Source organism: Hypanus sabinus, chromosome 11 (genome assembly GCF_030144855.1).
Source record: "Hypanus sabinus isolate sHypSab1 chromosome 11, sHypSab1.hap1, whole genome shotgun sequence".
Taxonomy (NCBI): domain Eukaryota; kingdom Metazoa; phylum Chordata; class Chondrichthyes; order Myliobatiformes; family Dasyatidae; genus Hypanus; species Hypanus sabinus.
In genome coordinates, this window is record NC_082716.1 from 65,874,594 (window position 1) to 65,899,728 (window position 25,135).

At 42.5% G+C, this 25,135-nt stretch overlaps 1 protein-coding gene across 6 annotated transcripts in view; it reads right to left on the reverse strand.

The window, feature by feature from the left end:
* lrp8 (low density lipoprotein receptor-related protein 8, apolipoprotein e receptor) overlaps positions 1-14,836 on the reverse strand; it is a 136,590-nt gene extending 121,754 nt beyond the window's left edge. For 2 of the 6 annotated variants that reach the window (XM_059984579.1, XM_059984575.1), the window contains exons 1-3: positions 14,772-14,833; positions 3,842-3,990; positions 3,234-3,353 (exon numbers count right to left, since the gene is read on the reverse strand). In XM_059984579.1, the coding sequence (XP_059840562.1) occupies positions 3,234-3,353; positions 3,842-3,893 (172 nt within the window). In that variant the 5' untranslated portion in view covers positions 3,894-3,990; positions 14,772-14,833. Of the gene's footprint in view, positions 1-3,233; positions 3,354-3,841; positions 3,991-14,771 lie in introns of all 6 variants that reach the window. The other 4 variants (XM_059984578.1, XM_059984574.1, XM_059984580.1 and 1 more) reach the window with 4 other exon arrangements.
* Between the last annotated feature and the right edge of the window lie 10,299 nt (positions 14,837-25,135).

Consider the following 25,135-nt stretch of genomic DNA (forward strand, 5'->3'; position numbering starts at 1 on the left):
TTCCAAAAGGGGAACTGTTCAAATGGGGGCTATTCAGAGGAGGAAATGGATAGTGGTATTCCACAAGGATTAGTGCTGTGACAACTGCTATTTACAGTTTACTTTAGTTATTTGAATGTTGGGATCAAAATCCTGATACTGAAGCAGGATTAGGAAACACAACGAGGACATTAATAAACATGCAAATTGATAAATCACAGGCAAATGTTCAACACAAAAGGGAGTATACTTTTGTAGAAAGGTAATTTTCTTACTTGGAAGCTTCAAGTCCTGATGGGGACAGAGGAGCCAATAGATCTTCCGAGTACTAATACTGCACTTCATCAGCAGAAGCAAAACACAAGGGTTTATTACTAAAAAACTGAAAAGCCTGGGACTTCATAGTAAATTTGCACCAGACTTTGAGTCAATCACATTTAGAGAGCTGCATACAGTTCTGGTTGTCGTGTGTTCAGAAGAATAGAGGCAGAGTAGAGAAGATTAACAAGGAAAATATTAAAAACAAAGCTATACTTATCAAGTAAAAGATGAGCAGTGGGAAACCCAATAGTGGGGAGATGTGAAACTTACTACAAAAAGAGTGATTATAACAAATGGCATAACGCTTTTAAAACATGTAGAATATATGAGGGAATGAAAATTTGCACTTGGGCTTGAAATTACTAAAAGTGGACATGAAGCTTTTGGACAGTTGTAACACCAAAAACAAACAAACATTTTTATCTTACTCACACTCAATCACAGCAACCCAACTCTCCCGGCAATCAGTTTTACATTCCAAAAACCTACGCAGATCAGACCATTTAGGGCTTCAGATCTACTCCACCATTCAACATCCTGACCGATCCACCTCAGACACAGCTTACCCCAAAAACAACCTGGACCCAGCGTCCAGGTTACTAAATTCTAAAAAATTTGGCACCCCAAGTACTAAGGAACATTTCCTCATGTCTCACCCCACTTTAAAATTCAGCAATTCATAAACACAAGAGGTTCTGCAGTTGCTGGAAATCTGAAGCGACACACACAAATTGCTGAAGGGGCTCAGGTCGCATCTATGAAGGGAATAAACAGTTGACATTTTGGACTAAGATGATTCATCATAACTGGAAGGGAAGGGAGCAGAAGCAGAATAAGGTGGGGGGGGGGTGTAATAGGATGGAGTACAAGCTGGCAAGTGATTGGTGAAACCAGGTGGGTGGGGAAAGGGATTTGATTGTAGAAGCTGGAAGGAGATAGGTGCAAGGAGTAAAGGGCTGAAAAAAATCCAATAGGAGAGGACAATGGGAACCAGAGGGAGGTGATGGGCAGCTTAGGAGAAGGGGTGAGAAGGTAACATACACACACAAAATGCTGGAGGAACTCAAAAGGCCAGGCAGCATTTATGGAAAAGAGTACTGTTGACGTTTCGGGCTGAGTTCCTCCAGCATTGCGTGTTACTCTGATTTCCAGCATCTGCAGATTTTCTCTCGCTTAGGGTGAGAAGGTAACTAGAATTGAGAATGTCAAGAAGAGGTGGGGGTAGTTGAAATTACCAGAAGTTAGAGAAATTGATGTTCATACCATCAGGATGGAGACTACCCAGGCAGAAAAGGAAGTGTTGCTACCGAGTTTGGCTTCATCATGTCAGAATATGAATGGGAAATAGAACTGAAATGGGTAGCCACTGGGAGATCCTGTCTTTTGCAGCGAATGGCAGAGCAGTTCCCCCAATCTGTGCCAGGTCTCTCTGAAGTAGAGGAGGCCACATCAGGAGCAACAGATGCAGGTGAAGTGCCACCTCACCCAAGGACTGCTTGGGGAACCCAGTGGTGGTGAGGGAAGTGGTGCAAGGGTAGGTATAACACTTGTCACACTTGCAAGGGAGGGCACTGGAGAGGAACGGGTGAACAAGAGTCACATGGAGAGTGATCCCTGTAGAAAGCGGAGTGGGGAGCGGAAGGGAAAGAGGTAGGATCCTGTTGGACATGGCAAAGGTTATGGAGAGTGGAGGCTCGCAGGATGCTAAGAACAAGGGAACCCCTATCTCTGCTAGAATGGTGGGAGGACCAGTTGAGGGCAAATGTAAATGAGGGCAGCATTGACGACAGAAGGGAAAACCTGCTCCTTGGAAAAAGGAGCACACCTCAGACACTCTGAAATGGGAACCCACATCCTACTTCATCCCACACCCCCAACACACCACTTCATCCTCACCTGGTCTTGCCTATTTCCAGCCATCTTATACTTCTTCCCTCCCTCCCTCCCCCACCCCACCTTCTCATTCTGACTTCTGCCCCCTTCCTTCACATTCACGATGAAGGCTTTTTCTCCTCCACGGATGCCGCCTGACTTGTTGAATTCCTCCAGCATTTTTTGCTCGTTAAAAAAAAAATCAGTATTCTTGTTGCTGTAATCGACAATCTACTTTTTAAGTCTGGGAACCGTAAATTTCTTATTCCGCTAATTTAACACTATTTCACTGCTGAGTTCCTCCAGCATTTTGTGTGTGTTACTCTATTTCACCAACTCAATATGCTCTTTAAAAGTTCTTCCTTCTTTTCCACACTAAACACAACACCACTCTTCATGAAGGTTTATTTTCCATTCGAATTCCGATAACTAAGCGACACTGACCAGTGAGCAACGCAACCAACACCCACCCCGTCACCGAGAAATTCGATTGGTTCCCGCAACGCGCCGGGTGATTTGGCGATGGTATAAAATGCTGGAGAAAAGTTTAAGAATGAAGGCCACTGCTCCAGAACAATTTACTGCCGTGTTAATTTTTTTGCTCTGGTTGTACTTTACGCAAGCGACACAAATCATGCAGCTTTGGATCAACACACTTCCTACTCCTCGCAGGTCACTGAAGAGTTGACCTTACACTTAATGAATGAACTACACCTTATTGGCGGGGCTTAAAAGGTAAAGGGGAGAGGCTAAACTTCCACTGCCTATTGGTGCTTTACAGCCACGTGGTATATCTGCTGTTCCATAGCCAGCCAACGACTATATTGCCTTGCTTCGAAACACAAGCCGACACATTTCCGCTCATTTGCAACGAAGCCCGGGTAAAGTTACTGTCATCCCACAGCGAAGCAGCCGGTGGTGGTGGACATGTGTTGCCCTGCCAAGGGGCCCGATTGGTCCTAGTGCAATCTGGAGTAATTCACCAAGCACCTTGGCTGCGGGCCACAACGTGTTAAACAACCTCACTTCCCACTGGCATTTCATCATTTGATGGTACTCACGGCAGTCGTCCTCATCGCTGTTGTCCATACAGTCGTCGTCTCCATCGCAGCGCCAGAGCAACGCGATGCACCGATTGTTCTTGCATTGAAACTGACCCTCGTCACAGTGCAGCCGAGTACCTGAACGGCGGGGCGGGGGGATCGGTTTTTATTTACACGGTTCAAACATTGCAAAAAAAATAAAACAAAAACCCAGCTATAGCAATGCAAAAATACACGATGTGCGCCCCGCACCGAGCTGCCACCAGAACCAGCTCCTGGTAGGTAAGGCAATACAGTTCTACTAAAACCTGATATGATCCATTAAAAACACATTACTATACCAGGAAATAACTGTCCTGCTCAGCAGCTGTAATTTAAAAAACTGAAAGGATGTTAATTACCAACATATTTTAAAGCAAAAAACCTGGCAATGAATCGGATGATGGACGTTTACATTAACGTTTGGGCTGGAGAGTGTACGGGTGAAAATCAATATCCTTCGGCATGCCGTTTTATTTCAACTCTAAGCACCATTACATTCAATGGACTGGCATGAAAACATGACCCACCATTGTCAATTCCAAAATAATTGTTAAGATTTATCTTTGAAAAACACATGTACTAACCTTCAAGCACGTGCAAATTCAATAATAACAACGCAAACGAAAGAATCCACATTGTCTCTTTTGCTCATCCCCTGATGCGGCAACCTCTCGCCTTGAATAGCACTGTTCCCCGTAGGAGCGAAGCCAAGCGGCAGCTTCTGACGTAAGGGCTAGAAGGAGGGACGTAAAGTTAAAGCGCAATCACATCACAATCCCCATCTGGCAGCAGAAGCGCAGGTTAAGCGAATGGGAACGCAGAAATTCAACAGGGTTGGACGACAAAATTCACTGGGCTGTCAACTGCCTCCCTGTACTGACTCCGAGTCCAATGTTTGCGGCGGTCATTTAAACGCACACGGAAGGCGTGTGATACAATTCCTATGTGAGAATATTACTTGAATCGGAATCTCATGGAATAGACGGCAAATTACTGACCTAATTAGGAAATTTAATTGATTGTTCACGACTCAAATGATATGTTTTAGTGGTGAAACTACAGTACTCACCAAACACTGGTACTGTATGGTGAAATACAAACCCACAGGCGGCAGAAAAAGCCTGGGTGCTATTGCAGGTGTCAAAAGAAGAATGGAAATACAAAGGGATACAGTATTAACAGATTCGGCAAATCGCCAACATTGTGACAAAGCAACTTCAATGTTGGTAAAAAGTAGATCTTAATTTTTGGACTTAAGTTATTTCATAATGATCAAAGGATAGGAGCCATGAAGGCCTTATTAAAAAAAACAGGTGCACGCACATATTTTTCCAGCTGTTAAGACTGGAGCAAAGTAATGAAAAAGAGGTGTTGAGCTAAATGATGGCCTTTACATCTCGAGCACTGCCAGAATACAAGCTCCTGCTCTATCAATCTAGGAGATTGTGGAAGAGTTTCTTCAGCTAGAGGGGTGAAACAGTGGAATTCCTTGCCACAGCTGTGGAGAAAGGCATCTTAAGATTGAAAAGTTTTTATTAACAAGGTTGTAAAGAGGGAGAATGGCTTTGGAAAAATATCAGCCATGACCAAATGGCAGAGAAGACTAGATGAGGTGCCACACATGAGGCTGCTTAACAAGCTATGGAGACCATGGTATTACAGGAAAGATACCAGTATGAATAAAGCAGTGGCTGATTGACTAAGGGAGTCTTTTCTGGCTGGCCGCTGGTGAATAATGGTGTTCCACAGGGGTCAGTGTTGGGGTCGCTTCTTTTTATATTATATGTCAGTTACTTTGACGATGGAATTGATTGCTGTGTTGCAAAGTTTGCAAATGATATGAAGATAGGTGGAGGGACAGGTAGCTCTGAGGAAATAGGGAGGCTACAGAAAGATTTGGGCAGATTAGGAGAATGGGCAGAGAAGTAGCAGACGGCATACAGTGTCAGGAAACGTATAGTCATGTACTTTGGTAGACAAGATAGAAGGATATGGAGAGAAAATTCAAATGTCTGAGGCACCAAGTGACCTGGGGGTCCTTGTGCAGGATTTCCTAAAGGATAATTTGCAGGTTGAGTCTGTGGAGAGGAAGGCAAATGCAATGTTAGTATTCACTTCAAAAGGACTAGGAGATAAAGGCAAGGATATAATGTTGAGACTTAATAAAGCACTGGTGAGGCCTGGAGTATTGTGAGCAGTCTTGTGCCTCTTATCTTAGAAAGGATGCAGACTGGAAAGGGTACAAAGGAGGTTCACAAAAATGATTCCAGGATTGAATGGCTTGTCGTATGAAGAGTGTTTGATGGCTCTGAGCCTGTATTCACCAGAATTCCAAAGAATAACGGGTGACATAATTGAAATATCAAATGGGGAAAGGTATTGATTGAGTAGATATGGAGAGCATGTTTCCTGTGGTGGGAGAGTCTATGACCAGAGGACACAGCTTCACAATAAACATAGAAAACCTACAACACCATACAGGCCCTTTGGCCCACAATGCTGTGCTGACCATGTACTTACTTTAGAAATTACTTAGGGTTACCCACAGCCTTCTATTTTTCTAAGCTCCACGTACCTATCCAGGGGTCTCTTAAAAGACCATATCGTATCTGCCTCCACCACCATCACCAGCAGTCCATTCCTCACACTCACCACTCGCTGTGTAAAAAACTTATCCCTTAATAGAGGGGTGTCCTTTCAGAATGGAGATTAGGAGGAATTTCTTTAGCCAAAGAGTGATGAATCTGTGGAATTTGTTGCCACAGGGAGCTGTGGAGGCAAAGTCTTTATGTATATTTAAGGCAGAGGTTGAGAGTTTCTTGATTGGTCAGGGCATGAAGGATACAGGGAGAAGACAGGAGAATGGGGCAGAGAGGAAAATTGTATCAGCCATGATGAAATGGAAGTGCAGACTTGATGTCCAAATGGCCTAATTCTGCTCCTATATCTTATGGTCTTAGAAGCCCAATGGCCAAATACTGTTTATTTTGTAGACATGTAGTATATGTCTACAAAAAATTGTTTCCATGTAGTACAGCATGGAAACAATTTTATTGGCCCAAGAAGCCCATATTGTATCTGGTAATCCCTGATACTCCTACACCTTATGGTCTTAATGATAATTCTGACATTACATCTTGCATAATAAATTGAGTGCAGTGTCAACAAAACAGTGATAATAGGCTTAAAATGTTAATTATGTTAAAAGATTACATGAATTAAGTTTGCAGGCCCTGTAGTTTACCAGTTTATAGAAAAATGTGTCAGAAGAGGAATGGGTCGTATTATTTCTGGAGATGCCAGAGGTTGCAGATACAGGAACCTGGAGCAAATAAACAAACTACTGAGGAAACTCAGAATGCCCAGCAGCGATTTGGGAGGGAATGAGCAGGCGATATTTCAGGTCAAGCCCCTTCAACTTAATGGAAAAAGTAGGGGGAAGGTATTAAGACGTGACAGGGAGATGCAGGGCGAGAGCTGGAAAGCAATGAGTGGATCCAAGTGACGGATGGTTGGGTGGGGGAAATCATAAAGGCTGGAAAATGATACTGTCGTTGAAAGCTTCAGGTTATGGAATCTGATAAGGAAGGAAGTTGAAGAGAAACCAAATTAGTATAGTGAGCAAATCGGAACAGTTGGCGGGGGGAGGGGGGGGGAGTGGTGTGGTTGTCGGTGATGGGCAGATGGTGTCAATGGGAGAATAAACTGGGAGATGGGGGGTGAGGTGCAGAAGGGTTGGAGTTTTGGCTTGGAAAGAAGGGAAGCCCTGAAGAAGATAAAAGGGTCAGAGAGGGAGTGGTTTCCCTGGAAATTAGAGAATTCAATATTCAGTCTACCCAGGTGAAACATGAAGTGGTGTTCTTTCAGTTTCCATCTGGTCTCACCCTGGTAGTGAAGTAGGCAGAGGACAGAGAGGTCCACATGGGAATGGGAAGTGGAATTAAAATAGGTTGCAAGCATAGACTCTGGATGGCCATGGAAAACAGACACAAATGCTCAGTAAAACAGACACCAAGCCTGTGCTTGGTCTCACCTAAGTAATTATTAGTAATGGTTAAATCTATATTTGAAAATTAAAAGAAGACCATTTTGACAATGCATCTGAACAGGCAAAGTACACTAATGCCAATCACTTTGAACTCCCAAAGGTGAATAAATATGTGTAGCATTTTTGTCACTTGTAGAAGCATGTCCCAGGAGGGAGATTAGTGGGGGAGGGATGAATGGACAAGGAGATCATGGAGGAAGCAATCACTGCTGAAAGCTCAGAGGTGGGGGAAGGCAAAGATGTGTTTGGTGGTCGTATCCCGCTGTAGATGGTGGGTGTTGCAAAGAACGATGTATTGGATGCAGAGTCTCATGGGGTGGTAGGGTGAGAACAAGAGGAACTATAACCCTGGCATGGGAAGATGGGATGAGTGCAGACATCTGGGAAGCAGAGGAGATGCCGGTGAGGGCAGCAACAGTGGTGGAGGAAGGGAAACCCCTTTCTTTGAAGGAGGACATCTCCAATGTCCTGGAAAGGAAAGCCCCATCCTGGAAACAGGGTGATAAGAGGTATTATCAAGATAGCTGTGAGAATTGCTTCCAGAGATGAGATTAAGAAATGAGAGAGAGGTGTCAGAAATGGACCAAGTGAATGAAAGTGCAGGGTGGAAGTTGGAGTCAAAGTGGATGAAATTAGTGCAGGAAGCAGCACCACTGCAGTCATCAATATAGCAAAGGAGGATTTGGGGAGCGTTACCAGGGAAGGCTTGGAATATAGACTGTTCTACATAGCCAGTGAAAAGGCAGGCACAGATGGGGCTCATGTAGGTGCCCATGGCTACCCCTTGAGTTTGGAGAAAGTGGGAGAAGCTGAAGGTACAGACCAGTCCTGCCAAACAGAGGAGAGTGGTTGTGGATGGGAACTATCATTCACTTATTCTTTTCCCAATAACACATGTGTTTCATAGATTCTTCCCTTCACTAGTCTATTCCTACTCAACAGCATTAATCTCCTTCACTCTTCGCCCTGTCCCAGCTGTTGTTATCGATTTCACTGTATTTTCATCATATACTGTAGGTCATTTCACAATTGTGCTGTAGGTGATTTTTCAGTGAGACAGGAAATTGATTACTGTTTTAGCACAGTTAGTACTTTTACATCTGATGTTGTAATGAATTACATCAATTGTTTTAATTTAATATTATGTTTACGTAAACAAATTTATGTAAACAAAGACAGATTTCTAACATCATTGTATTTAACTACTGGGTTATTTAGAGCCAGGATACTAACTCACTTCCAAAATGAATAATGGAGTTTGAGATTTTTCTTTGTGTGCAATACTTAGCAAGTTACATTAAACATGACTTCAAACCACATTTTTTTCTCCAATTTGAAACTAGGATTTAATTATTCATAAAAAGTATACAAATATAAACAAAATATAGTGGAGACTCCTGATTAATATAGTGCTTGTGAATGTCCTTTTACATTGATAATTAAGAATTGTGTCACTGAGAAAAGGGCACTTTAAATATTTGTAAAACACCAGAGATGTTTTATGTATTGTGTTGGAAAAAAAATAGAATATTTAAATACTTATTACAGTTGTTTATTTTTCATTCTAAAGATTGTGCCTTCAACCTAGTTTTATGTTTAAGATGAAATGAAATTTCAGTTGTCAAAACTAAATGAAGGATAAATGCAGAATTCAGACAATGAATCCCTGTACATATAAATTATAAAAGTGGGCCACCCTCTGTTTCAATTCTCTTTAAGAATTAATAATGACACTTTGGGTGGCAGGGTGGAGATACGTCTCTACCAAAGGAAGAGCAAGGCATTCCTTCCCTCTGCTAGCCTGCAGGTCAAGATGGGCAAGGTGTAGCACCTGCTTAGCCACCTCTATCAGGGTCTTGTGGAGCCATGGGATCAGGAGGTGCATGGTTGTATGAACAGCTGGTACGTATCACAAGTCCTGGTTATGCGATCACTGATAATGGCAGGGGTCATCCGTTTTGTGAAGACATTGCCCAGAAAAAGGAAATAACAAACCACTTCTGAAGAAGAACTGGTCAAGAGCAATATCAAGATCAGGATCGCCCATGCTATACAACACAGCGCATAACAAACTAATGTATTTTTTGTCAAAATAAAAGAGAAAAATTCAATGTTATCTTTGCGTTCATAGTTCAGCAATTTTAGAAAACTTGCATAAATGATTAAACAGATACACATAATGTAGTCCAAAATGCCTGCTCAACTTTCAGTTCCTACAAGAGTAAAGGTGGTTGAAACTGCCGAATTTGATGAACGATTAGTCACCAGCATGTGTTGGCAAGTTGGATAAATCAAGACTAATTGACAGAGAACTACAAACAAACAATAAAGCAAATAGTCTCCATTTTAAATATTTATAATTTGAAAACATCCAAAAGTTAAACATTTTCCTGCTGAAATGAATCAAGTATTTCTATACAGTGACATTTTGGTTTCAAGATATTTGTGTTTCAGTATGCAGAAGTGTCCAAGTTTGCCCTTATGGTATGAAAAGAAAATATGCTAAATTTACCATTATGCAAATTATTGAAGTTCTGCAGATGCCAGGTAGATCAGGATGAATTTGCGTACAACCTGAGGGAACGTTTTGATGATAGTAATACAATTTATCAATAGGAAATGTTAAATGCCCTCAGAGTTTTATTCTAAGACTAATTTTAAAAAATGTATTGTATATGGCTCCATACTTTGCAAAACTAATCAGCCATCCTTGAGAAGCTTGTTTACAATTGACTAAAGCAATCACATATTACAAGTCTGTGTTCTTCAAGGCCAATTTCAAACAATTCAAACAATTTCAAGAAAGTCAAACAACTGTATTAAAAATTTTAACTTAGTGATCCTTTTGAATTTCTGACTTGATGATTGCAAAAGTTGAAGCTGCAGCTGAAGTTCGGAGTGATGAGGGACTTTGTGCACAGATCGTGATATTGAGTTGTTGTGTCATTCGTTCATACAGCACATAAACAGGCTATTCTGCCCCTCAAGTATTTATCCACCAGCACGTGATCTTTTATGCATTAGCAGCTCAATTGCTCCTGAATGCCTTCAGGCAGTTCATTCCAAATTCCAGCTACCCTATGGAATGGAAAGTTCGTCCGCGGAACCCCTCCAAATCACTTACCTATTACTTCATGCAGTCTAGTTTTTGACGTCTTTGTCATGGGGGAAAGTTTCCTACTACCCATCTCCTGCATGTCCCTCATAATAATATGTATTTGCAATGTTATTAAGTAGGGAAAACCATGTAGATGAGACAGCCCTCCTCTAGCATTTTACATTCCAAGGAACATGCCTGTTGGAAGTGATGAACAGGCAATGACTTGTATGAAGACAACTGACTGAGTGTGCCTGGAGCACTGAGGAGTTGGCCACTGAGTGATTCGATTGGTGGTAAGGGAATTACAGGAAGATTTTTTATCTAGACAATTGCTCTGCACCCCAGGATACTGCTGAGCTTATGTCTAGGCAACACTGAAACCTCGCAAGAGCAGCTGGTCTCCCCTCTTGTTGCAGGAGTGGTATCTCTCTCTCCCTCGATAGTGAGAGAGACAGCCTGTCTGAGGTATCGAAGTGCCGGGGTGGATCATGGTCACTTTGGGGCCTCTGCTGCTTCTTGCATGGCAGGTGGTGGGGCTTTGATGCTTTTGCTGGAGCGAGTGGGGGAGGAGGGAGCAGGGAGGGTTGAGGCTTCCACTGCTGCCTGTGCAAGGGAGAGGGAGGGGGGCTTTGGGCTTGTAATATTTTCTGTCATTCATTCTTCGGCTTTTTTCTCTTTTGTGGATGTCTGCAAAGAGTAAGAAGTTCAGGTTGTACATTCTCTGATATTAAATTGACCCGTTGAACGTTTCCATCACTGTGCCCTCCCACCCCAGCTGCACTTCATTGATCTATGAAGAACCACTGTAGAAAGTACAACCACGAGAGTAGTCTTCTGGACCCTGTCTGGCTCACGGGATGAGCACATACGAGAAAACGTTCACATATGGGACTGCGTCTTGGCAATTGCAAGAGCATGGGAGTCATGGAAACATGCATCTCAGGGCATGAAGGAATGACATCCAGCCTCAGGACTTGTGTCCACCCTTACAATGTCTACGCATGTCCATTTATTGGCCTTTAATAGACACTGCAATAGGCATTTCCCTCCCTGGTTTTGTCAGGCTTTTTTTATTCTTTGATTCTTTGAGATACAAACATAGCCAGGTCACAGTTTATTGTCCATCCAAGGGAAAGTTTCATGGCAATTCTCTGGCTGGGACAGTATTAAAATCTCGATGTTTTCAGAGTGGGCCGTTCCAAACAAAGTGATCATTGATGATGATGAAATGGGACCACAGTCAGCTGGAGCTATTTAAGTGCAGAGACTGTAGGCACAGAATGTGATCACGGACAGTAACTGACAGTAAAGTCATAGCTGTTTTACCTTATGAGGGTGGGAACTGAAGCCTTCACCCAGAGAATGTGACAGGGCTGGAAGTGCAGACAGGGATAGAGCTGATATCCCAACTACAGAAACAGTACACTTTTCCTTAAGACCAAGAAAAATTTGGAAAAGTCTGCTACATTTATAGAACAAGGAGCACCGACGCCTCCAGCCATACGTGCAAAGACACTTATTTAGCTGACTATAAAAAAGACGATTCTTGGTCTCAGAAACCCACGAAAGAACATTCCAGATTAATTCCATACAATAATCGCCATTGGGAATATTCCCTACTCTACCATATTTTTACTGTAAAATATAGCTGATAGATTGTAGTAATTCCCTTACACCCAAAGGATCAATACAAACCCACTTTTACGGGACAGCTGTACAAATGGACTTGTTTTCCCTCTATTCATTGGTGCATTGTCCAGTCCCTGGCTAATATGTCACAGGCTCAAAAGTGAAAAAGTGAAATGAAGTGTGATTGAGTCACTGCTGAATCTATTAAAGGACAGATTGAGATCCTGCTTTGTACTGATCCTTCTATCAGAAGAATAAGTGACAAAGAGGAGAGTGATTTAAGAATTACCCTCACTGGCATCAATGATGGTCCTCAGGTGTTTCTTACACTGAATGGGGGACTAAAGAGAATTAGTAAAAATTATGCCATAAATGTCTTCATTAATTCAGTTGAGGAAGTATGTGAAGTACAAGTAGAACACAAAGAGTTGCCAATGGATTTGTATACCACACCAGCTTTTTATAAAATTTAGACACACAGCACATTAATAGGCCCTTCCCCTCAAGAGGACACAACCTTGTCGTAGGGTTTGGAGGCTTGAATGCCTTAACGACCCCAAGAACTATGTTGGCTGCAGTCAGGGCCTTGTGCTTTGACTCTTGGTAGGGTCACCCATGTCAAATATGTCAAAGGGTAGAAGCCAGATTAAGAGTGGTCCATCGGTCCTCCAGGTTTGGGGGATCAGCTCAGCGTAACAACCTTGACTAGTCAGAAAAAATTGTTACAGAAACGGTAAAGAACAATCCTTCAATATCTGTGTGCGACGGTATGACAGACAGAGATAGAGGACCTTCATTGCTGCCCTAACTGCCAGCAGCGTAATGGACAGTGATTTGAATTGGCCCTTCCAGCCCCATTTTAGGCCGTGACTTTGCCATGTTTACTGGAATACAATCAATTATCCTTCTCACCCATCATGGTCAGATCTGGAATTGGAGGCTAGGATTAGCAGGGTCTGGGATTTGGATTGTTAGGAGGACATTTAAAATAGAAGGGATGGATATGAGATTAGAAGCATCAAATGTGTGAACTACTAGGGTAAAGCCCCACTAGTCCAATTGAGGAGATGTGGAAGACAGAGAAAGAATTTAAATCAAATATGCACCCTAGGGTACCATAGGATAAATACGTAGTTGATGTCAGTTAAGGAGAAAAGAGGAGAGAAAAACACGATGCAGGCACTCTGACCCATAAATCAGAGCTGATAGGAGTCTATTGCCCACTCTTCTGAGAATAACGGGCCAAATTGGTGTTTGGCGTCTCTCTTTCTACATATTTCTCCCAGCAAACACAATCTGCTGTGGCTCAAACATCCGTTACACAAAAAGTATCTGCAAAACAGCAAATGGAAAACCATTAATGTCAGCACTGATGCTGTAAACAATACCTGAGGGTTTAAAGTGGGAGCTAAGGGAATTATGTACAAGGTGAGAATCACTGCCAAGGAAGGCAGATGAAATAGCCAAGATGAGAGCAAATGGCAGGGCTTCCGGGAGTAAGAGCAGGGCCACCCCTTAGCCTATCACAATTCCTTTCCCAGTGATGCTGAACACAGCACCCACATGTAGCTTTCCTCGAATCAGGAAACTAAATTAAAATACTGATCAGAGTATAATTATCTATTAGCAGTAATAAATAAGGATTGGCTCAGATTCAGTATGGGTAGCTCCTGCAACTGGGCTGTGTAGGTTTGGATTGGGAGATGTGTGTGCTCTTACAGCTTGAGGATCAGTGGATTTTGTAGGGATTAACATTTGAGAAGCCTCCCCAACCCAAAATTAGACTTACTATGAAGAAATGGCTAATTATGTCCACACCCAAACCTGCTAATGGTCCAATGATCATTAGGACCCCAATTATATTTGGGAATACAGAATTGGTGTTAATGTAAAACATTCTAATTATAATAAAGAATGATGCGGAATCAATGGACAGAATTTGGGAAAGGACAAGTGAACGAACAAGTTAAAGGATGGAACCATAGTGTAGCAGTCGTGCAATTGCTTTACGATCCCAGCGATCACCGATTGGGGTTCGACTCCCGCTGTTCTCTGTAAGGAGCTTGAATGTTCTCCACATGATCACATGGCTCTTCTCCCACATTGCAACGATGTGCAATCAGGGTGAGTGAGTTGTGGGCATGTTATAGAAACATAGAAAACCTACAGCGCAATACAGGCCCTTCGACCCACAAAATTGTGCCAATCCTGTCCCTACCTTAAAAATTACTGGGCTCACCCATAGCCCTCTGTTTTTCTAAGCTCCATGTACCTATCCAAAAGTCTCTTAAAAGGCCCTATTGTATCTGCCTCCATCACCTTTGCCAGCAGCCCATTCCATGCACTCTACACTCTCTGCGTAAAAAACTTACCCCTGACATCTCCTCTGTACCAACTCCCCAGCACCTTAAACCTCTGTCCTCTTGTGGCAACCATTCCAGCCCTTGGAAAAAGCCTCTGACTATCCACACAATCAATGTCTCTCATCATCTCGTACACCTCTATCAGGTCACCTCTCATCCTCCGTCACTCCAAGGAGAAAAGGCCGAGTTCACTCAACTTAAGGGATGCTCCCCAATCCAGGCAATAACCATGTAAATCTCCTCTGCACCCTTTCTATGGCTTCCACATCCTTCCTGTAGTGAGGTGACCAGAACTGAGCACAGTACTCCAAGTGGGATCTGACCAGGGTCTATATAGCTGCATATCCTAGAACCGAAAATATGGCAATACTTACAGGCTGGGACTGTATTGGTCATTGACACAAAACACCACATTTCACTGTATGCTTCGATGATTCATGTACCTGTAACAAATAAAGACAATCTAATCTGAAACACTGAAAAAAATATTAATTGGAAGAGATTATTATGATGAGTGGAGATAGTTAATACATCAATAAAAACTGGCACAAGTGCATTAACAGTGAAGGCACTCCAGGAAATTATTGAAGAATGTGCTAAAGCCTATTGCTATTGTGGTATCATTGGTGCCTCTTTAACAACAACTTTGATTAAGCTAGCCCATCACAAACCATGAAAATGGCCCAAACTGCACAAGAAAACTACTGTACCAAACAAATGAACTGAAATGGGAAGAAATTAAGGTGACTAAATTATGATTGTACATTGTCAAAGATGTAGCCAATCATACACAATCCCGTACAAAAACAAGAAGACAACTTATTGAGGAAGCTAAGAATAACTTACATGAGGTATCATAAAATGTGTTGTGTGTAATGAACACGTCCTGATTAATAGACTAGAGGTTAAATTTTCAGATTATTGTCAAAGGAACTGAGCATCTGTAACTAGTTTAAACTGGCCTCGAAAGCCAGTCAATCACAGCAAAAGCAAGGCCATATCCTTTGGAAAATAGTCTGACCAAAGTATCATTCTTTTCACCTTCTGATTCAATTACTTTAAGATGCAAGGAATGTAGGTAGGTGGAGTCAGGACATACAGCATACCAAGAACTAGGTGGAACATGCCCAAGATGAAGAGGTTATAGAAGTATTATTCTCGTTCAGTTGCAAGAAAGAAGTAGGTTAACAGGTATAAAGTGTTCTCAATGTTGTGTACGCCACACTTGTACTGCAGTATTTACCTGCCCTGTCTTCCATTTTATCTGAATAACAAACTGTATAGTTGTGGTGAACTATGTGCCTGTATGGACACGCCCCCTGCTGAATGCTCCTGTGGCTCCTCCCACAGGCCCCTGTATAAAGGCGATCTGAGGCCTGACGCTCGGCCTCAATCTCCAGGACATAGTATGATGGACACTCACTCCTGGTTCCTTCTTCCAGTCAATAAAAGCTGATACCTCGCCTTACATCTCAGTGTGAGTTATTGATGGTGCATCAATAGTGCCTGGAGAGCCATGACCTACGGGCCTTCAGCAAAGGAAGAGGTTGATTGTACCCATATACACAAAAGATTCTGCAGATGCTGGGAATCTTGAGCAACACACACAAAATGCTGGAGGGATGCAGCAAATCACACAGCATCTACGGAGAGGAATGAGACTCAGCCTGACACATTAACTGTTTATTCCCCTCCATAGATGCTGTCTTTCCTGCTGAGTTCCTCCAGCAATTTGTGGATAATTGTACACAATTATGCCCCTCATCTTAATGGCTACCTTTGTTCACAGCTTCCTTAAGCATAGTTGCCTTTATTTTGTGCTGTGGTTCTATCTCCCCCCGGTGTTACTGAGTATAAAAGTGGTCGTTGCTTTCAGCTGGTCTGTGCCAGATGACATGTCACTCACTGAAAAGTTTGTGTTGAACAACAACTTTGACCATAGTAAATCAGGGAATGGAGACAGAAGAGGCTGCTGAAAGTTAGCAAACTGCTAAAAGAGCTCAGCAGACCATGCAGCATCTGTGGAGGCAACAGGACATCATGTTTCAGGTGAAGATCCTCCATTAGGATTGCTTTGGAAAACAACAGTGCATCATCTGGAAGGTTGTCTGCATCCCTAGATAGTAGTGAGGGAATGAGGTGAGGGTCAAGTGTTGCACATTCTATAGTTGCAGTAAGAAGTGCTGGGTTCGACGAGGGATGTGTGGGAAGGGATAAGTGATATGTCACAGAGAGTAGTCTCTGTAGAAAGCAGAAAGAAGGGAAGAGGAGATGAGACTGGTGGTGGGATCTCATTGCAGCTGGCAGAAACGCTATGCTGGAAGCAGTGAAGTGGACGGTGAGGACAGATAGAATTCTTATCTCTGCTCTGTCTGGGGAGAAGGGGGGGGGGGGCGAGAGCAGAAGGGAAATGGCAGAAATGTGTGTGAGGTTTCCACCAACACAGCAGAGGGGAAGCCATGTTTGCCAAAGAAGGGCATTTCTGATGCCCCAGAGTAGAAAGTCATCTTGAGAACAGATGAGTTAGAGACAGAGAAACTGAGTGACAGCATCCTTATAGAAATAGGGTGGGAAGAGGTAATTGACTTAGCTGGTGTCCATGAATTCGTAACAGATATCAGAGGATAATCTGTCTCCTGAAACGGAAGCCAAGAGATCCATAGAAAGGTGTCAGAAACAGTTCAGGTTAAACAGAAACCAGGTGGAAGCTGGTGGGAAAGGTAACAAAAGTGACCACCCTAAAAGGAAGCAACATCAATGCAGTAAATGTAGAGGGAGAGTTGGGCAAGTGTGCAGAGCATGCTTGGAACAAGGATAATTTCAGAGCCAACAAAATGACAGGCTTATTCAAGGCCCAAGCAGGAAGTCATGACTACACTTTTAATTTGTGAAAAGTGGGAGGAATTGAAATAACCTTAAAAGCTTAAGAACACTTTCTACCAGGAGGATGACAGTGTTAGTGGCGGAAAAAATGTTTGGTTGTTTGAGATCTTAGAGAACCTCAAGTCCTTCCTGCTGCAGTGGGAGGTGTATAGTGACTGAATGTCCAAGGTAAAACTGAGGCAGTTAGGACCAGAAAATTGGAATTTATCAAAATGATAAAGGGCATGAGAAGGGTCCTGGATATGGACAGGAAGGGGTACAGGACAGAATCAAAGTAGGGAGAGATAATTTGTTGGGGCAAGAGCAGGCAGAAACAATGGGTCTACCAGGGCAGTCCTGTTTGTGTATCTTACGTACATAGAGATGGGCAGTGCACAATTGGGACACTATCGGGTTGAAGGCTACAGATAAGAGATCTCCTAATTTGTGAAGATCTATAATGGTCTGGGAGACAATGACCTGATGTTCATTTGTGGGTTGTGGCCCAAGGAAGGGTATGAGGATGTGTCCGAGAGCTGCAATAGGCAATAGTTCGTTACAAACATTCTTCAGGTCCTGTGAATCTCATCCTTATATCGACCTTCAAAATCATTTGACAGGATGCCTCACCACAAGAACCTTCAAACCATGATCTTGCATGTCTGGTGGTACCAGCTAGAGTCTAAGCATTGCCACAAACTATCCTCAAAAGGGGCTGCAATGGGGATGAGATGGTCATCATTTGGCACTTTAAGAAAGGAAGTCTGGAAAATGAGAAAATGATCTTTGTTGAGATTCACCCTTGTTGGATAGACAAAGGAGAATCATTCTATCAGAAGGCCTTTGACAAGGTGCTGCACATGGGGCTGCTAAACAAGATAACAGCCTAGGGTATTTCAAGTATGATTCTAGCATGGATAGAACATTGGCTGATTGTCAGCATACAAAGAGTGGGAAACAAGGGACACTCTTCAGAGTGGATGCTGATGACTAGAGTTCACAGGGGTCTGTATTGGGACCTCTTTTTTTGTTGTATGTCAATGGTTTGGATGATGAATTTGATATCCTTGTGGCCAAATTTGTGGATATAAAGATAGGTGGAGTGACAGGTAGTCTTGAGGAAGCAGAGAGGCTGCAGAAGGACTTAGATTAGGAAAATGGGTAAAGAGGTGGCAGATGGAATATAGTGTTGGGAAGTGTATGGTCATGTTCTTTAGTAGAAGGAATAAAGACAGACTACTTACTAAACAGGGAGAAAATACAAAATTCCGAGGTGCAAGGGGATTTGGGAGTCCTTGTGCAGGATTACCTAAAGATTAATTTTTAGGGTGACTCAGTGGTGATGAAGGTGAATGCACTTACTTCAAGAGGACTAGAATATAAAAGCAAGGATGTAATGCTGAGGCTGTATAAGGTGAAGAGGAATTTCTTTAGCCAGAGGGTGGTGAATCTGTGGAATTAATTGCCACAGGCAGCTGTGGAGGCCAGGTCTTTGGGAGCATTTAAGGTGGTTGATAGGATCTTGATTAGTCAGGGTGTGAAAGGTTATGGGGAGAAGGCAGGATAATGGGGTTGTGAGGGAAATGGATCAGCCATGAAGAAACGGTGATAAAACTAGATGGGCCAAATGGCCTAATTCTGCTCCTATGCCTTTTGAAAACATGACAATTATGAAGAGGTATGATAAGGTAGGTACTGATGCATTGTTTCATTTTGCTGAAAAGCTGGGCGTAGGGGGCCACCATCAAGATTAGGGAGAGGCCATGCAGGTTCTAGTCAAGCAGGAATGGCTTCAGCTGGTGGTTTTTTGAGTCTCTAGTATCCTCTGCACAAGAGAAGTGTAGAGTCTCAGTTGTTGATTATATACAAGGAGTGACATTGATAGATTTCCAGACGTTAAGGTGATTAGTAGAGACTGGCAGGAGAACGGAGATCAAGATTTGACTGTATCGATATCATATTGAAAGGAGAAGTGTGACACATGGTTGTATGTATGCTGTATGTTGCAATCTGCTTCCATTTCATATGCTCCTTTATATTAATTACTCTGGTTTTCTAAGATTTGAGAATATAACGTAGTAATGTGATGATGTATGGAAATCAAGTATCTATACAAATAACCGGTGATTAATTATTTAAACAAACAAGATTGCTTAATCAAACAATACGTGTATGTACAAGATTACTCAAGTATTAGTGAAATTTTAAATACACAACACAATACCAATAATTAACTTGGCGGATCTTCACTACACTCCTTTTAGAGTAACTATTTCCTCCTTTAGTTAAAGATTGCAAAATTATTCACAATTATCTAGGTGTGGTCTCTTCAGGGCCCTATCTAATTACATATTTTCCTTATATAATTATACCGGCAAGCCTGCATTACAAGGGTTCAGGTTACAAAAAAATATATCCTTATAGAATTCGCAAATCTCCGCCCAAATTTTGAAATACGGAATAAAATTTATATGGAATATGTGTGAGATGAAAGTAAATAAGTCAACCTAAAATTTATTGTTATCAATTCTCATTTCTTGATTTTGCACAAAAGATGTGGCTTTGCCAAATAAAATGATGATACAGCCAGTATTCTATGATTGCAGTGCCCCGCCATGGTAATGAGGGATTCATCTCGTCATAAGCCTATCTTCTAAATCTCAATTTCCACCCTGTATACCTCTGCATCATCAACCTTTTTGTTATTTAATTTTTTCATTAAAGATTTTCCCTTTATCTTAAAAGCGGTTTCCCCTCTAACCTTTTCTATATTTCAGCTCTATTTCTCTGGCCACAGATGCTGTTCAGATTCCTGTTATTGCTCTTTTCTACAAATGAAAGCCGCACTAGCCTCGGACACAGCAAGTTAAAAACCAGCTTGTAACATACTTGAAAATGAGATGAATGTGTTCATGTTGTTCCTTACTTAACTGATACATCACAAGAAGTTATAAAATGCTACTTTGATAAGTTTTATAGAAAGATGAAATCCACATAATTTGCCATATTACAGATTTGAAATGTTTAAAGAATGTTTAGCAAGGATTAAAATCACACATTTCAAACTTTGTCATGTATGCCTCATTACAGCTTTGAATACCAGACAATTGATCGTTCTGCCTACCTCTGTCCTGTGCACATTGTAAATGCTTTGGAAAATTTTCCAGTAATAGTGGAAACAGCATTAATTTATCAGACAAAGTAGCAGTAAAATAACTGTTGAACCTTTTAACTACAGACAATAATTAACCCTTTTTGCAAAGGCAGAACATATAGTTTCCAATTATCTACTACGTACAATTAAGTGCATTACCTGTAAGACAATTGGAAAGCAAAGGCATTCTACAGGAATCAGAAATGACTGTAAAAAGGGCCAGCATTTTGAGTTCTGGGGGAAAAGAGAGTATTAAGAAAATGAGGTAGAATATCTCTTCTGGGCTTGCATATAAATAAATACATGGGCCAAGTGCAAAAAAATGAAAATCAGACAGGAAGGATTTTATATGAATATTGAAGATATTTATTCAGTTAAATAAACCACACATTGGACGGGTTCCATTCTGTGTATATAACCTTCCAACCTGATTTTCTGCAGTACCTAGAGTAGACAAGTGATTATGGAAGTGTAAGAGATAACTTCTGATGTGACATTTTGAGTTCAATGATGGAGAAAGCAATGTAGTGAAGACACCTCTGTCAGACTATCATTTATTGACTGCAGTTGTGCATTAAAATAGATAGTTAGATAGATCCCAAAGGAAATTATAGTGTCGCAGTAACATTACAAGTGCATAGATAGAAATATTAGAAGTAGAAAGAATAAAAAATAAGTTACCACAGTCTAACAGGAGGGGTCATTACTTCCTCAGCTATAGATTGACTCAATGACCTTCTATAATGCTCTTTAGAGTAATACAGTGTCTCAGTCTATTACTAAAAGTGCTCCTCTGTTCAGCCAAGGTGGCATGCAGAGGGTGAGAAACACGAGGAAATCTGCAGATGCTGGAAGCTCAAGCAACACACACAAAATGCTGTTGGAACACAGCAGGCCAGGCAGCATCTATAAGGAGAAACACTTGTCCAGAATTGCCTGGATTTTCCATAGGCTCCTTCGTTCTACCACAGCTGTGTCCAGTTTGACTCCAGTAACAGAGCCAGCCTTTCTAATCTGTATATTGAGCCTGTTGGCATCACCTGTGTTGATGCCATTGCCCCAGCACACCACCACTTAGAAGGTTGTACTGGTAGGATATGTGGAGGAGAGGCCTGCATACCTCAGTCTCCTCAGGAAGTAGAAGTAACTCTGGCAGTTCTCGTACACAGCCGCTGTGCTGGTGCTCCACTCAAGTCAGTCATCCAGGTGCACCCCAGGTACTTGTAGGTCTACACCATACACATGTCCTCACCATCAACAGTAACAGGGAGCAGTGCAGGCTTAGTCTTCCTAAAGTCCACCATCTCCTTTGTCTTATTGATGTTGTGCTGCAGATGATTCAGCTGGCACCATTTGACAATACTGTTATTTTAAACAAACACATTACCAAACTCCAGACTCTGGAAGTCAATGCCTCCCTCTGCAACTAAATCCTTGATTTTCTGACCAAGAGCCCACAATCCGTTTAATAGGCAGCAACACCTCCACCTCATTAATTCTCAACGCTGGTGTTCTACGAGGCTGCATCTTCAATCCTTTACTCTGCATCCTGTACACTCCTAACTGTGGAGCCAGATTCTGCTCTAACTCCATCGACAGGTTTGCATGTAATACCACAGTTGTAGGCTGCATCTCAAATAACGATAAATCAAAGCACAAGGGAACAACCTTTCTCTCAACTTCAGCAAAACAAAAGAGCAGGTGCTTTACTTCTGAAAGGGGGGTGTGGAGCACACGCTTCTGTCTATATCAACAGTGCTGCGATTAACAGGGTTCAGAGCTCCAAGTTCCCAGGTGTGAACATCATCAATAGTCTGTCCTGCTCCATCCATGTTGGTGTCAAGGACAAGAAAGCTCACCAATCCCTCTACTTTCTCAGGAGGCTAAATAGCTTCAGCATGTCCCCATCAACTCTTAACAACTTCTGTCAATGCATTCTGTCTGGATACGCAACGGCTTGGTATGGCAACTGCCCTGCAGGGAGTTGTGGACACAACTCAGCACATCGCAGGAACCAACCTCACCTGTACTCCGCCTAAACACCTCACTGACTCATTAAAGCAGCCAGGATAATCAAAGAACATTCCCCCCCCCCCCACCCCAGCCATTCTCTCTTTACCCCTCTCCCAGCAGGCAGCAGATACAGAACCCTGAAAGCACTCACCACCAGGCTGAAGGAGAGCATTGATCCCACTGTTATCAGGCACTTCAATAGAACTCCTGTACAACACAATGGTCTCACAATCCACCTCGTTATGATCTAGAACTCTATACAAAAACAAGAATATCTGCAGTAGCTGGATGCTTCTGCGTTGCTTGAACCTTCACTGCACTTTTTCCAGTAGCTTTTATACTTTATCCTGCATTGTTATTGTCTTACCTTATTCTTCGATTTGACCATATGCAAGACAAGATTTTCACTGTATCTAGGTACATGTGACAATAGTAAACCAATACCGGTACAATGAAGATTCCAGGTTAGCAGGTACAATACAGGCTGTTCAGTGGGGAATGCTAACACTTAAAAAAAATCCAGAAATAGTATTTGCAAAACCATGCACATGGATAAGTGCTCTTTTATGGAAAAGGTTCTTCCAATTAATATACTGCCACTGGAAGAATGAGCTCTATCTGATAGATAGGATGATAAAGTGAAGTGATGCAGTTTTTGCATCCAGCATACTGCTCTGATTGACTTAGTAACGATTATGTGGCTATGCAATACGGAAGACCCTGGAAATCTTTGGCTCAGGTTGAGTGCAAATTTCAGCAGATTGATCAGCAGATTGATCAGTTCACACTCATAAAAGTTGTGATTAAATATATTCTGTTCACTTTAAGAGTACCTATTTATTCACATTAAGTCATAGTTCTTTCTACTTATGCGTAGCGCCTGGCGCAAAGCTATTACAGCTCGGGATGTTCCAAAGTTCAGAATTCGATTCTGGCGCCCTTCGGTAAGACATTTCTGTATGCCCCCCCCCCCACCCCCGGAACATGTGGGTTTCTCCTGGTGCTCTGGTTTCCTCCCACAGTTCAAAGGCATACTGGGTAAGCTAACTGGTCATCGTAAATTGTCCTGCGACTAAGTTAGGATAAAATCAAAGTTGTGGGGTTATTGGGGCAGCATGGATCGAAGGGCCAAAAGGGCCTGCTCTCTGCGCTGTGTTGCTAAATAAATACACAATTCTCTTAACTTTCTCCGTTTTCAGCTGTGGACAGGTTTTGAGAAGCTGCATTGCATTATCATTTGTACATGCAATATTGTTATTGCTACGTGACTGGAATGCTGCTCTACAGAGGATCATGAAAATATTTAAATTCATTGTAGATAATGACTATGGATAAATCCCCCTTTTCACGTTTGCTGATCTTCCTGTTTCCCTCTCTCCTTCGGAATCATCATGGCCTGGGATGTGACATGCAATCACTGCCTTCCCCAGGATTCTGCTACGCAATGAGTAACAAGGTATGACTAGGATTTTAAAAAAGACAAATTGGAAAAGGCAGACAAAGGGAAAATGGAATACTTTAATAAGGACTAGTGACTTGACTTGAGAAAACTACTTGCGTCGTCGGTTTTCGCAAATAAAACAGCAGAGACATTTTCTGTTTCAGGAAAGCCATAGCAACTCATTATTGAGCACCAAAAACTGAACTGCAAGTTTGCTAAAAGCCCTTCACATAAATACGTCATCACATCAGACTGGCCTCTTAATGTGAAACCCCAACACAATGTCTGTGATTGTAAATTATGTCCGTTTCCACCAATTTTGTTAACCTACACGGACTTCACAAAAACTGCATTGTGAGCCTGTCCGGAGCTCGGACGAGCCGGCAGTCTATAGTCCTGTGATCCATGAGTGGAGGAACAGCAGGTGCCTCTGGCTCATCCAGAGGTGTGTTGACACGCTCATGATCATGTCATGACAGCAGGAGCATAGCAGCAGAATCCTCTAAATCTTGGCGGGCCAGTTTAGGATGATCTACCAAAGTACATTCAGGTTTATCCCTCTTATCTCTGATAAAAGTCTTTTCTCCCCATTCCAAAGTGCGGAATGGGTCATCATAAGGGGGCCTAAGGGGACGTTTGTGTGCATCATGGCAGGCAAAAACAAACAAGGCAGAATGTAGGTCAACAGGGACCCGAGTGCCGTTCGCCATGATGGGAGGTGGGAACAGTTGAAAAGAAATTGAATTTACTGAGGAGGATAGAATGCTGCTGAGAGGCCAACTCGGCAGTTGTAGCATCAGGAATGAAATCACCAGGCTCTCGTTACAGCTGTCTGTACACCAACTCATTGTCTCCAAAAGAGTCCCAGCAGGACCCATGGGAGACGATCATTGGTCTGGGAAGCCCTCAGAGCTGCCTTTAAGGGGTAGTGAAACTGCTCACCGAGGCTACTGGACTGCGGGTGAATAAGCTGCGGTGTTTCGTAGCTTAACGCCAAGCTTCTGGGCTACTGCAGCCCCGAGATCTGATATGAATTGGGGACCAGGGGAACTATCAGATGGGGGCACCAAACCAAGCAACCCAGATGCTGATGAGTGCCCAGGCCACATCTGCAACCATCGTCGTTACTAGTGGATGACCTTTGGCCACCTGGTGGTACAGCCCACCATAGTAAAAAGATGCATGAAACTGCGGAGGGGGGGAAGAGGACAAACAAGGTTCACATTGACATGGTCAAACCATCACTCAAGGACCTCAAAAGGTGCCAA